At 43.6% G+C, this 14,683-nt stretch overlaps 1 protein-coding gene across 1 annotated transcript in view; it reads left to right on the top strand.

The window, feature by feature from the left end:
* Nucleotides 1-14,683, top strand: part of KBTBD12 (kelch repeat and BTB domain containing 12) — an 84,160-nt gene that overhangs the window by 12,876 nt on the left and 56,601 nt on the right. The window contains exons 4-5 of the mRNA XM_069966740.1: nucleotides 1,209-1,359; nucleotides 13,652-13,849. Of these exons, the coding sequence (XP_069822841.1) occupies nucleotides 1,209-1,359; nucleotides 13,652-13,849 (349 nt within the window). The remainder of the gene's footprint in view (nucleotides 1-1,208; nucleotides 1,360-13,651; nucleotides 13,850-14,683) is intronic.

The following is a 14,683-nucleotide window of genomic DNA, read 5'->3' on the forward strand; positions in this document are numbered from 1 at the left end:
GGCAGACGTGTGGGCTGAGAGGGGGATCCGTATAGTTATTTTAGGATACTATACACGACCATAAAAAAGTTAGACCGTGTAGGTTCATCTTCAAGCAGTTTACATATCGAATGGATATATCTAAACAGAAGAGTCACTTTGCAAATATATCTGATACTGATCTTAATCTACTCCAGAGCTGCACTCACTAAGGGGGGGGGGGGTGTTAATCAACACCGGCATACTCGTACACTGGTCTTAAATTAGGCCCCGCCCCTTTCCCCGCCTGAATTCACAAAGAGGCTTCTAGCAGGTATAGATTTAGATCATGATTTACGCATGCAAGTGGGTGTAAATCCTGATCAATGAGGCGTGTGAGGAGGCCACACCTCCTCCCCTGCTTGCCGCGTCCCCCCCCCCATCAGGCAAGTAGGGGATAGAGCAGGCGTACACCAGGGAGAAGGAACGAATCTATGCCTTTTCCCTGGCGTACATCGCTGCCGTAACAATTATAAATGCCCCCTACTATTCTGGTGGTGGTCACAATGTACATACAGTACATTACTTATCTTGTACTGATCATGAGTTAGTTTCTGTAATATATTCCATAGCTGTACTCATTATTTTGCTAACTGAGTCACACTACAATAGTTATCTTGTCTTGGTCCTGATGTATAGCCTGTTTTGTTTTTCGGAGCTGTATTCATAATTCTGCAGCTTTTATAACTGAAATTTCCACCATACACTGCATGTTCTGTGTCTGCGCAGCAATCAGATGTAGAAAGACCAAACTGCCCCCTCCCCTGCTGTATAGGAGCCTAGCTAAGTTGTTAGGGTTATGTCTATCCATAAGCTTGTTGACTGTTTCCAAGAACAAATAGAAGAATTGTAAATGCATCTTTGAAGTATAATATGGGCTGTAATTCAGGGTAATTACAGGATTACTTATGTATTGTATTTACATAACCTGACCTAGATGCTAAGTACAAGTCTTAAGGTTCTCACTGCGGTGATAAATTTCAGTAATGCTATGACATTACCAGTGTCATTGCTGCACAATAGCATTTGCGTCTGCCAACTGCTAGACGGCCACGTACCAGAAATACTGGTTGGGGAACAATGATGACAGATTGAAGGAATTTTGAATTCTAGACTTCAAATGCTTGCAGTATTGTATTGCTTTATATAATTACTGTTTATAATCATATATACTATTTATGTATATACAGATGGATCACCCTGATGATGAACCTGATCGTCTGAGTAATCGCATGTTGCAGTATGACCCCAACACTGATAAATGGAAAACAATGGCTCCGATGAAGTATTCCAAGTACCGATTCAGTGTTGCTGTGGTTAATAGTGAAATATACGTCTTGGGTAAGTGCATGGGGAGCAAGAGCAGAAGAATCATTTAGACATTGCCCGAGGGCCATGACCAGTGGGAGTCCACAGCCAGGGTCTAAATGCTCAGTTTTCAGCAAAGTGAAAAACAGAACAAGACATGAAATACAACGCAAAATGGATTTGTTAGTAACAGTTCCGGAGGCCCAGGCAACCCTCAGTCCACCACAGGTTCTCTAGGGGCATGGCCGCTCTTCACACTGCTTCAATGCTGTGACTAATGAAGAGGAGGCCCATATGGAAGCCCCCCCTACTATTGCCTCCATGTGACCTAGTTGGGCATATAGAATAGTTTATGCCTAACCCAATTTTCTTATTCTGTACCAATATTTGGAAATATTGAAAAATAGTTATTTTAAGGCCCCACTAGGTTTGGTCACTAGTGCAATACATTGCAATGCATATCTGTATTGCAGTGTGTTGCACTGTGACCATGATCTTCTGTGATGGGTGGGGGCACATGAGTAGAAATACATGGCTGCTTCCTTCTAAAAACAGGTTGTGTGAGGTATGGCAGTTCAGCCTCCTTCACTGTTAGGCCATCTTCACACAACGTATGTTTAGCATAAATCATGGCCATTGTTGCAATTTGTAACAACGGCCTTGATTTATGCTAAACATACGTTGTATTTGAATGAATGGAATCCTGGCCGGAGCATATACACATAGTATACACTCCGGCCAGGATTTCATTCGTCCACATGAAAAACTGACACGTCAGTTTTCTGTGTCCGCTATTCATTGAATAGCGGCCACACAGACATGTCAGTTCACACAATCGGGTGCGTCTGCATCTGAATTCACCAGAAATGAATTAAGTAACACCGGCCATTCTGTGACCCCGCCGGGTCACAGAATGGCCGGTGTTATACTATGTGTGAACATGGCCTAATGGAGCTGAGCTGAAATACCAGACACAAACTAAGGACAGGCGTGGCACAGTTTTCTGATCAAAATCGTTTTGTTTTATAATCCTGTACAAGCCCTTTAAGTTCACATGAAGGTGCTGTATTCTTCTCACCCCTCCCATCCTGAGATGCCTTGGGCAGAAGATTTATGTCTGTAAGAAAAGTTCCACTTCTTCATGGCAGCCAATAACATGTAAATTATTTACAAAAAAATGTTTCCTTTAAGCGATGGCTCCGCTAATTATGCACCCGCGTCCGATACATCCTTCCTCGCTGTTGTATCATAATCTGTGTATAAATAGCTGCTAAGTCACATTTACTGCTCTGAAACCATTAACACTATATAGACACAGCGCTGTTTGTGTCATGCATCAGTGAGCCTCCGAGTCAAGTGCAGAGTGAAGGACGTTCTGCCAGGCGAGCCCTAATGGAGCTGAATTTAACATGAGGTTCTACTAGTAAGAGGGATACATATGGGAGATTTGTTTTATCAGCCTGCTGGGGGGAAGGATGAAGAATTCACAAGATAAAGTAAGGGTCCTATTACACTAATTTGTTCAAATTAAAGCAATAATCTTTTCGTGTGTATGCAGGCAACAATCAAACGAAAACAAAAATTTATTCGTATGTTGTTGATCGCATCTTTTGAGCTGACTATAAAATCATTGTTTTTTTTTGTTTTTTTTTTCCTGGATACCGCCGCTATTTTTCCACATCTTAAACCAAATATCTTCTTAGGCATTTCACCCCCTAACAATTCAAAAAAGGTTAACATAACATTTCTCATTCCGGAGGCGCGTGTCCATGGACGCCATCAATTCATTACCTCTCTATTAACTACCTTACACCTTCGTATCCCAGCCGGTCTCCTCCATCGTGCAGGGGACCGCAGGAGAGAGAACCCGCCCCCACACACTCGGGTAACCCCCTCGCCCCCCAGGCTCCTGCCTCTGCCGGAGCGAGAGGGAGAACCATCACCAGCATCATAACTGTGCTCGGCCAATCGCGGCTCAGCGGCTGATGACGCGGCCGCGTCATCAGCCGCTGAGCCGCGATTGGCCGAGCACAGTTATGCTCAGTCGCTCAATTATGCTCAGTTATGCTCAATCGCGGCTGAGCAGCTGATGGCGCGGCCGGCACTCGGGAAGATCGAAGGTGTTCGGGCCGGCCGGCCGAAGATGACGTTTGGCACAAGATGGCGGACGCGTGTCGGCACGGATCAGGTATGTATAATGCACTACACTTCCGGGTACACGGGTGGGGGTGGTGGGACACGGGGAAGGGGGCCATTCACAGACATAACATACATTACAAAGTTGTATAACTTTGTAATGTGTGTTATTCTGTGAATAATTTTTTACCGCCGCACTACCCCTTTAATTGTTCGCTAATCGCAAGATGTGTACACATCGGTTGTTCAGGATTGCGAATGCTCCTAGACTAAAGTATATAAATTATCGTAATTGTGATCGCAATTAACGACTATAAGAAAATAAATATGTATGCAGTAAGCTTTTAGGCTCCACCTAAGGGGGGCTACAAGATGGCAGAATGTAGTTTTTTAAAGGAGCCCCGTGTAAGTAAAAAAAAAAGGCAGAATGGAAGGGGGGTGCAGGAACATAATAAACAATGTATACTTCCCATGCCTCCGTAGTTCCACTCCTGCTTTCCCTGATGGCCACCGGCTGTCATTTTGGGCTGGAAACTGGGTAAGTCACATACTCGGCTCTTCCAGCTGCAATGTTCCAGTCACTGATTGGATGAGCAGGCAATCTTTCAGTCAGATATGTGATGTTACAGCTGGAAGAGCCACAGGCAGGTGGCAGCTGTCAATGGGACTCAGGAGCAGCTCTACAGGGCATGAGGATAGGTAAGTATACTTTGTTTATTATGTTCAAGCACTCCTGTCAATTCTGCTTTTTTTTTTTACTTTCATGCGACTTCACCTTTAAATCTATTCCTGTGCAGTGAATGTAGAGTTCTGTTTTAGAAAAACTGAGTAATAACTGCCATAAATATATATTAAGGAATTATTCAGCAGACATTTAAAATTGTTTAGGTTAATACAAAATGGTGATCAATGGTGGACACTGATCTGAAAGATCTACAGGCATGGGCAGATAGCAGATAAGGAGAAAATAAAATAAATTTTACCTGTCTGTTAGCTGATGGCTTCCAAGTTATAAAGTGAAGTCAGGAATCGTAGAGGCATAGATAAGCTGCAGCATGCCTCCTTCCTCTATCTCTCCCTGAACTGCACGATTGATGTACAGGGCTCAGCACTGAAAACCAGAACCTGCACATGAATAATATTCAGAACAAGAAGGGGTAGGGAAGGTGTGCATGCTGCAACTCAGCATTGCCTCTTTGACTTTTGAACTTAGAACAGGGATGTCAAACTCAGGTCCTCCAGCTGTTGCAAAACTACATGTCCCATCATGCCTGGACAGCCAAAGCTTTAGCTTTGGCTGTCCAGGCATTATGGGAGTTGTAGTTTTAAAACAGCTGGAGGGCCAGAGTTTGACACGTCTGGCTTAGAAGGAAAACATGATTTTAAAACTTTGCAAATATCCTTTGGATAAAAGACAGATATTTTTCTTTATTTATCTGCCTATGTCTGCAGCTCTATACATTATTAGACACAATTGTTCCATCGGACAGATAAAAATCATAACCTATAAAGTACCAATCCGCATATCTAAGCTATAAGTATGCTGTGAACATATTCCCACAATCACCCAATGGGAAAATCATAAATATATGATTTCCCAAAAGAATCACATGAGCATAGCTTTACTATAAAAATATAATTTTCTTATTATTACAATTAAAAAGTTACAACCACATTATAATCCAGAGTGTACGATTCAACCCAATATTATAAGAAAAGCACCAACAAGACAACTAAGTATAACTTACTGTTAGAATATGGTACTCTAAATACATGCTTAAATAGACAAAAACATAAAATATTATCCATCATTCCCTATGAGCTGCTCCTATCATATCTTAAAGGAGAAGTCCAGAGAAAATTTTTATTTAAGTATTGTATTACCCCCCTAAAAGTTATACAAATCACCAATTCACACTTATTACCGGAAATGCACATAAAGTTATTTTATCCCTGCACTTACTACTGCATCAAGGCTTCACTTCCTGGATAACATGGTGATGTCAGGACCAGACTCCCAGAGCTGTGCGGGCTGTGGCTGCTGGAGAGGATGATGGCAGGGGGACACTGAGGGACACAGGGCACTGGAGGGACACTGATCATCCCTCTGCCATCATCCTCTCCAGCAGCCACAGCCCGCACAGCTCTGGGAGTCGGGTCGTGACATCACCATTTTATCCAGGAGGTGACATCACCATGTTATCCAGGAAGGGAAGCCTTGATGCAGTAGTAGGTGCAGGGAAAAAAGCACTTTATAAGCATTTCCTGTAATAAGTGTATATTGATGATTTGTATAACTTTTGGGGGGCAATACAATACTTTAATAAAAATTTTCACCAGACTTCTCCTTTAATGAATGGTGACAATAGTACATATCTAGAGATCTTATAGTAGCCTCCTTGCATGGTCCCAATCTTTCCCAATTAGTTTGACATATGAATCACTCCAATGTAACCCATGGTGTACTGCCATAGAATCTGACCACATTCCTACATAGATAGTAGTAGAAAGTAACTAAGTACTCTCCCCAATGCGTGTTCCATGTGCTAATAGCTATTTTTGGAAGTATATCAGTTCTATGCATGATATATAGCTGAAAGATTCAGAAAACATTAAAGGGGTTGTCCAGTGAAAATCTTTTTCTTTCAAATCAACTGGTGTCAGAAAGTCATAAAGATTTGTAATTTACTTCTATTAAAAAAATCTTAAGTCTTCCCATACTCATCAGCTGCTGTATGTCCTGCAGGAAATGTTTTATTTTCAGTCTGACACAGTGCTCTCTGCTGACATCTCTGTCCTAGACAGGAACTCTCCAGAGAAAGAGAGGTTTCCTATGGGAATCCCAATAGAAAACCTCTCCTGCTCTGGACAGTTCCTGTCTCGGCCAGAGATGTCAGCAGAGAGCACTGTGTCAGACTGAAAATAAAACATTTCCTGCATGACATACAGCAGCCGATAAGTATAGGAAGACTTGAGATTTTTAAATAGAAATAAAGTACAAATCTATATAACTTTCTGACACCAGAGCAATGTGAGTTGGATGGGTATTTAATGGGGAAAGCACGTAGTCAATTAGAGTTTAGGAGGATAAAAGCATATTCAGGATCTGGTACACCAAATAGGCGTTTAATGGCTATTGTTAAGAATCAGAGGGAAAGTAAAGGAATTGTGGCTATGAAAAAGCCATGTGGCGGTATCTGTAATAAGAGCTCAGAAATTATAGATCAATTTAAGCACTTTTATGAGAAAGTATATACATCTGAGTCCAGTGGGAGTGCGTCGGGGTTAGAGGATTTGCTGAGAAGAGCAGAGCTTCCTAGAGTGGAGCAAGCTAGTAGAGAGGCCTTGGAGGCACCAATAACAGTAGCGGAGTTGAACAAAGCCTTAGACATGATGAAAAACAATACTACCCCTGGCAGAGATGGTATTCCGGCAGAGGTCTATAAAGAACATAGAGATATTTTGGTTCTTGCTTTCCATAAGGTTCTTCAGTATGCGGTAGAGGTGGGAGCTCTACCGGCATCGTTGGGAGAGGCAGAAATTATTGTAACTGCAAAGCCAGGAAAAGACCCGCTAGAATTGGAGTCTTATAGACCCATTTCTCTGATAAATGTCGATGCAAAACTGTTTGCTAGAGTGCTTGCGAACAGATTGGTAGGGGTAATTGGTTCCATAGTGCATGATGATCAAAATGGATTTATACCAGGGCGTACGCCAAGAGAGAATCTGAGGAGACTTTTTGAAAATATCCAGTTACAAGAGGGTAAGGGGTCCCATTCCATCCTATCCCTGGATGCAGGGCCGTCTTACCCATTGGGCAGGGTAGGCGGCTGCCCGTGGGCCCTTGCGTCCTAGGGGGCCCCTGCCCTCTGGGACACACCTGTATTTTTTGCTTTATAAGACGCACTTATAAAACTAAGTGCGTCCTATAAAGCGAAGACGGCTTCCAAGCAGTGCTGAGCACCGCAAGGAAGCCGTCCCGCCCACCCCCTGTATTGCCGCTCACTAAGCATATGCATAGTGAGCGGCCCTGAGCGACCCCCTCCGCCCGCCCCTTCTATCGCTTCTCAGCTGAGCCGATCAGAAGCCCAGGAAAGTGCAATGAGCAGCACTTTCCTGTGCTTCTGATCGGCTCAGCTAAGTGGCGATAGAAGGGGCCGGCAGTCCAGGAACTCACCCGTCCGCCGGCCCCAGCAGCTCCTCTCCCGTCAGTGCGCACTCCCATCATCCTCCGGCACAGGCAGCGGGGTACATAGACGCTGCCTGTGTCCTGGATGTGTCGTGCAGCCGGACACTTCCGGCACAGGCAGTCTCTCTGTACCCCGCTGCCTGTACCGGAGGATGACGGGAGTGCGCACTGACGGGAGACATCAGCTGCTGGGGCCGGCAGACAGGTGAGTAACTCGTTTGTTGTTTTGGGGGTCACTGGCTACTATGGGGGCACTGGCTACTATGGGGGGCACTGGCTACTATGGGGAGCACTGGCTACTATGGGGGGCACTGGCTACTATGGGGGCACTGGCTACTATGGGGGGCACTGGCTACTATGGGGGGCACTGGCTACTATGGGGAGCACTGGCTACTATGGGGCACTGGCTACTATGGGGGGCACTGGCTACTATAGGGGTACTGGCTACTATGGGGAGCACTGGCTACTATGGGGAGCACTGGCTACTATTGGGGTACTGGCTACTATGGGGGGCACTGGCTACTATGGGGGCACTGGCTACTATGGGGGCACTGGCTACTATAGGGGTGCTGGCTACTATAGGGGTGCTGGCTACTATAGGGGTGCTGGCTACTATGGGGGGCACTGGCTACTATAGGGGTACTGGCTACTATGGGGGCACTGGCTACTATGGGGGGCACTGGCTACTATGGGGGGCACTGGCTACTATGGGGGGCACTGGCTACTATAGGGGTACTGGCTACTATGGGGGGCACTGGCTACTATAGGGGCACTGGGTACTATAGGGGTACTGGCTACTATGGGGGGCACTGGCTACTTTCGGGGTACTGGCTACTATAGGGGGCACTGGCTACTATGGGGGGCACTGGCTACTATGGGGGGCACTATATGGGGGAATTGGCTACTATGGGGCGCACTATATGCAAAGATGTGGGGGATTTGATGGCGGCGATTGGGGGGGGGGGCCCAATTCGCACCTCTGCCCAGGGGCCCATAATGCTGTTAAGACGGCCCTGCCTGGATGCCTCTAAGGCGTTTGATAGGGTGGAATGGGACTACCTGTGGAGGGTAATGGTGGAATTTGGATTAGGAAGCAATTTCATCAGCATGGTTAAACTTTTGTATAAAAGTGCAGGGGCTGTCATTTCTATTAATGGGGACAGATCGGAGACTTTTCAGCTATCCCATGGAACGAGGCAGGGGTGTCCTCTCTCCCCCTTGCTCTTCGCCCTTAGCATAGAACCGCTGGCCAACTTAATTAGAGGGGTGGAAGGCTTCGAGGGTTTTGGGGCGGGGGGCGAGGGGGATAGAATTTCCCTTTATGCTGATGATCTCCTGATGTATGTAAAAGATCCAGTAGTGGCAGTACCGAGGATAATGGAGCTCATTCAGGAGGTCGGTGGATATTCCGGCCTCAAAATAAATTGGGGGAAGTCAACGCTTATGCCGTTGGGAAATCGGCAGAACTTTGACTTTCCTCCTTTAAAAATACTAAAAGATGGGGAGTGTTTTAGTTATCTGGGAATTAAAATATCGCAGAATGTCAAAGATTTTAATGAACTTAATGTTAAACCAATATTAGAGTCCCTAGAAAAGAAGGCTGACACATGGCTGAGACTTCCCCTATCTAGAACAGACCGTATTACGTTAATAAAATCATGTGTGTGCCCCCAAATTGTTATATGTGTTTGGAGCAGCACCTTGCTGGATAGAAAAGAAGTACTTTAAAAAAATAACTATACTATGGAATGCTGTAATATGGGGCAGGAAGAGAGTGCGATTGAAGTTGGATACATTGATGGTGTCGCGGGATAGAGGAGGTCTGGGTGTCCCAAATATGGAACTTTATTTTGTAGCATCACAGTTATATTGGTTATCTAAGTGGAAACAACGTAAATTTTTTATGCTGGTGGGGCAGGACCAGGATGATTTGCAGTGGGACATTTTTGAGAAACTCGAGTCAGGGTGCCTTGAGACGGGTAGCTGGTGTAGTTGGCCTATGATTGGTAATTTAGTAAAAGTGTGGAAAAAATTAAGAAAGCTATTAAGGATTGAAGGTTTTCTGGACTGGACCCCCTTATGGAAAAACAAAATACTGGTGGGTGGCATCGGAATGGGTGTTCTAGAAATGCTAAATAAGAAAGGGGTAAGAACCATTAAGGATGTTTTAGTAGAAGGGAAAGTAAAAGAGTGGGCCTTGCTGAGGACGGAGTACAATCTAGCGGAAACAGATTGGTTTGAGTATGCTAGAGTCAGAAATATGATTATGGCCACCTTAAAGATAAGAAAGCTGGTAGAGTCAGCAGACCCCCTATTAATTAAACTGAGAAATGAAGAGATTAGAAAGTCCAGTACAGCGTTCCTGTATAAGTACTTACAGTCGGTAGGGAATGTAATATTTAAGAGTCAAAAGGGATGGGTGAAAGAGATAGAAGGGATAATTGAATGGTCAAATGTTTACGGTAATATAAAGAGAGTATCTATATCAGGGAACCACCAGATGATACAATTTAATATAGTACAAAGAATATATTATACCCCAAGCTTTATGTGGAAAATTAAGAGAAGAGAGAATAATTTATGCCCGAGATGTGAATTGGAGGAGGGGTGTTTCATTCACATGCTTTGGAGTTGCAATAAGTTACAGGAGTTTTGGGAGATAATTATTGATAAGATTACACGGCTACTAGGGGTTGTGATAGAGAAGAATCCGGCACTGACCATATTGGGGGACTCATCAAAAATAAATGCTACCAGAAGAATAGCTAAACAGGCCCTTAGATTGTTGTTCTATGCAAGACTAGTGATAGTAAGGAATTGGATAGTTAGTGTTCCACCGAATTGGAAAGAATGGGCGAATTGTGTGCGCATATATGAGAAACATTATGGCTGGATTTTGATGATTTATAGGGGAAATAATAGGGAAATGTGGGTTCTTTTTTTTTTTTTTTTTTTCCCTTCTCTCTTTCGCTCTTCCTTTGGTTAGAATAGATTTTTTGGGGGGGCAGGGGGCGAAAATTCTAGATGGAAGCTAATTTCCCAAACAGGTGAAGGGAGAAGTTTTTTTTTTTTTACGTTACACATACTAAAATATACACGTTAAAATCGTAGTGGTGATTGGAGACGTGTGTGGGGTCGTGGTGTGTCCGCTCGCCTGCTGGGTGGGGGTTGGGGGGTGGGGGCGGGGCGGGGTTGGTCGATCCTACCCGCCAATGGAAATCTGGAAATTGATGGTGCCGTGAAGTCAGGCTGTGAGAGAGTTGAGGCTCCAGATATGATGCCATGCGGTTGCCATAAGGTTGAATAGTATTTTGTAAAGAAATTCAAGTATGGATTGGATTTTGGTTACCTGTCTATCTAGAGGGGACTGTAGTCCATTATATATGGGCTGTAGGAGCCTTTGGTTTAGACAGGACTGTTGTTCAGCGGAACTGGTGACTCGGGTCGGTAGATAACAGGAATGATTGTGAATAGTTCCGTCCTAGGCTAGTGTGGCCCTTGAAAAGGGCTGGGCTGGCAGGGAGTGGAGCCTAAAGATGCTGGTGGAAGTGTGTTCAAGTTTATTTATTTATTTTTATTTTTTTGAGTATTGATGGCATTCATGTATTTGTAGGGTTTGTGTTGGGGGGTGGGGCGGTGCTGGCTCCGCCTGGCCGGGCCTCCCCCGCCCCCAGCGCGTCGGGCGTGCGGACATGCTGGGACCCGGGGGTGTGCGTGGAGTAACTTATTGGTAAGAACAGATAGAGTGGAGGAGAAGGAACGTTAGGGTAATCACAATGTCAGGTGCCTTGCAGGTTTAACCACACAGAGAGAGTGAGTAATATGTTAAAAATTAGGGAAAAGTGGTCGTGTGTTAGTACTTTTCAATATACTTTATCTCTGTTTGGGGAAAGTGGATAGTGCTGTTATCTAGTTTTAATAATGTGGGTTGGGAGGGTAATTTAGAAGTATTTGGTTTGTGATGGGGTTTTTGTATATGGTTTGGGGTTTGTGTTATATAATAAAAAGAAAATTTTCATAAAAAAAAACAACAAAAAAAAAACTTTCTGACACCAGTTGATTTGAAAGAAAATTTTTTTTTTGCTGGACAACTCCTTTAACTACCCCTTGTATATGGATTAGAAGGCTCCAACACAACATGAACAATTTATCCTATGGATAGACCCGTGGGCTCCACCATGTGGCTCTCCAGCTGCTAATGGACTACAAATCCCAACCAGTGACTAAGGCAAGCTGGGAGTTGTAGTGTCACAACTTAAAAGCCACAGAATGGAGGCTATCATTCTGCATAAGCGAAGGGGAAATGTACAATCATCGCTCCATCTGACTTTGAAATGTACCGTTCTCATAGACACTTACTGACAATCATCTTCCTTTCATATCCAACAAGCCCTACTGCTTACCCCTCCCGCTTTATGGGGCCATTGACCTCTCTGACAACTCTTACGACTCTACAGTATGTCACACTGTTTTAATCAAATTTTGCTTCTCATTTTCTATTTATAAAAACCCATCCGGCTCACTTTACCAGAAAAACTTGGAGCGCACTCCGCTAAGCAAAGATCAATTCCGTTTCCCAGAAGGATTCTAAAAAAAAACACCCTGAACAAGAACATGAAGTTGATTTTTGCATAATTAAGACAATTGTCTTTTAATTGAGTCTATTTGAGGACCAGAAGTTTGTTTTACAAAAATAAAGAAATAAAATCTCGGCTGTTTGCACAGACTAGAAGAAGGATATGAGCTGAGAACAAGGAGGCTTTGATCCGTGCGGCTTCAAGTAATAGGATTTCTTCATCAATAGACGTCTTTCACTTTTTTTTATTGAGCGGCAACATGGATTACAGCACTGGAGACAATGGGGGTCTTATGTAGATTTAAAAAAAATGTCATGAGAATTTGCAGATTTTTTTCTTTTTTTTGCTTCTGTTTTTCTGTGGCCTTTAGAAAACTCACTGCGTTTTGTTCAACAGCAAGTAAATAAAGTAAAGGGGCCCGGGTTGAGGACTTGGATTGTGAGACGTCTTTATTGTGAGCATTCCATCAAGATGCTTACTGCCTCCGATTCTGGGGCCCATCCAGAAGCCTCTGAATGGCCCTCTCATTATGTGGACAATGGTATTATTTTTAGTGCATCCTGCGAATAACAATTCGAGTGCCTCAAAGTAGCCTCAAAGCTCAGTAACATTTCTTTACTAGTTTGCAGAATATGATTGTCTAATTTAAGGGGGGTATCCAGCCTTATAAAACTGATGGCATATACTTAGGACAGACGCTTAATATTAGATCTGAGGGGTCCTGGCTGATCAACTGTTTAAACAGGTATTGGAGCACCACAGCCTTTTTAAAGGGGTTATCCAGTGAAAATCTTTTTTTCAAATCATCTGGTTTTAGAAAGTTATATAGATTTGTAATTTGCTTCTATTTTAAATCTTCCCATAGTTATCAGCTGCTGTATGTCCTGCAGAAAATGTTGTTTTATTTTCAGTCTGACACAGTGCTTTCTGCTGCCACCTTTGTCCAAGACAGGAACTGCCCAGAGCAGTAGCAAATTCCCATACAAAACCTCTCCTGCTCTGGACAGTTCCTGTCTGGGACAGAGGTGGCAGTAGAGAGCACTGTGTCAGACTGAAAAGCAATTAGTTGATAAATTTAATTATATAAGTGAATATGTTGGATTAGAGAATTTATCCATTCAAGCTGGGCCTGCAAGGTCCAATATGTTATTTTTAATATATTCTGTATTGCTTGTGGTTGTATGTGTTAAAACTGCCACCATTTTTACCTGCTCTTTTGCTTTTTTTATCACAGTTTTTATGTCATTTTCTCATTTTAGTGTAAGTTAATATAGGTTTTATCCCTGGTGTTGTATCCCCTGCTTTTTTTTCAGCATAAGTCATGTGATTCTTTATCATGTGCTTCAAGAACAATCTGAATATTTGCTATGGGAAATAAGGAACGTCCTCCATTATCTTAGGTAATACATTGTGTCTCTTGCAGGTGGCATTGGTTGCATTGGTCCAGACAAAGGACAAGTCAGAAAATGCCTTGATGCTGTGGAGATATATAATGTGGATGGAGATTTCTGGAGAGAAGGTCCAGCTATGCCTTACCCACTCCTCGCTCTAAGAAGCAACTCAAGTAGTGCTGGTGCCGTGGATGGGAAGCTGTATATTTGCGGAGGGTATCGTGGAGCAGGTATCACACTTCTATCATTTGTGGTGCAAGAGGTTTCTAAGCATCTCTGAGTTTGAAGGGATTCTAAATTGGCACAAAATTCTATATATAGCCTTTAAAACTTTTTTTTTTATATGGAACTCCAAATCCTATACATTGACGTAAACAATAATTGTCAGGCTGCTTGCAGCCACCACTAGGGGGAGCCTGGGTGCTTACTGTGTACTGTTTTATTATTGACATGAATGTATGACTAGTTTACTGTAAGAATAAAAAAATAAAAAAAGCCCCAACAGCACCTTGGAGATACTCCAAAAAAGTTGATCAAAGTGTAGAGGATGGATGCACGCAGGACGGCTCACAATCCTTGGTGTGAGCACTAAGCTGTAGAAAAAACGGAGGGATCCCACAGCATCCGATGCAAAATAAAGTGTGTTTATTCACACATCAGGGTACAGAAGTGCAACGTTTCGGCCTATCAGGCCTTTGTCAAGCATAAACATGGTGTATATACAGGAGATATATATATGTGCAAAGCATAAAAGGAACAGCCCACGGGGAGGTACACGAGAGGGAGGGGGGAAGAGGGAGTGAAGGCAAAACAAGAGGGTAAGCAGAAAAACCAGGGATGGCACAGCTCATATAGATCATAGATAAACATCACAATAGAGATGATCAACACTTGAAAAATGTCCAGATAGAAGTGTGATCATGTGTGGTAGAGATTGCGACTTTAGCAGACTAAAAATAAGTGCATTGCATGTATGCGCATAATCCAAACATTACCTGGTCTTGGATGAAGCCGACATGACAGGAGACTGAGCACGGAGAAGCGCTGACAGCTTCCGGACGCCA

This window comes from Dendropsophus ebraccatus, chromosome 4, assembly GCF_027789765.1.
Source record: "Dendropsophus ebraccatus isolate aDenEbr1 chromosome 4, aDenEbr1.pat, whole genome shotgun sequence".
Taxonomy (NCBI): Eukaryota; Metazoa; Chordata; class Amphibia; order Anura; family Hylidae; genus Dendropsophus; species Dendropsophus ebraccatus.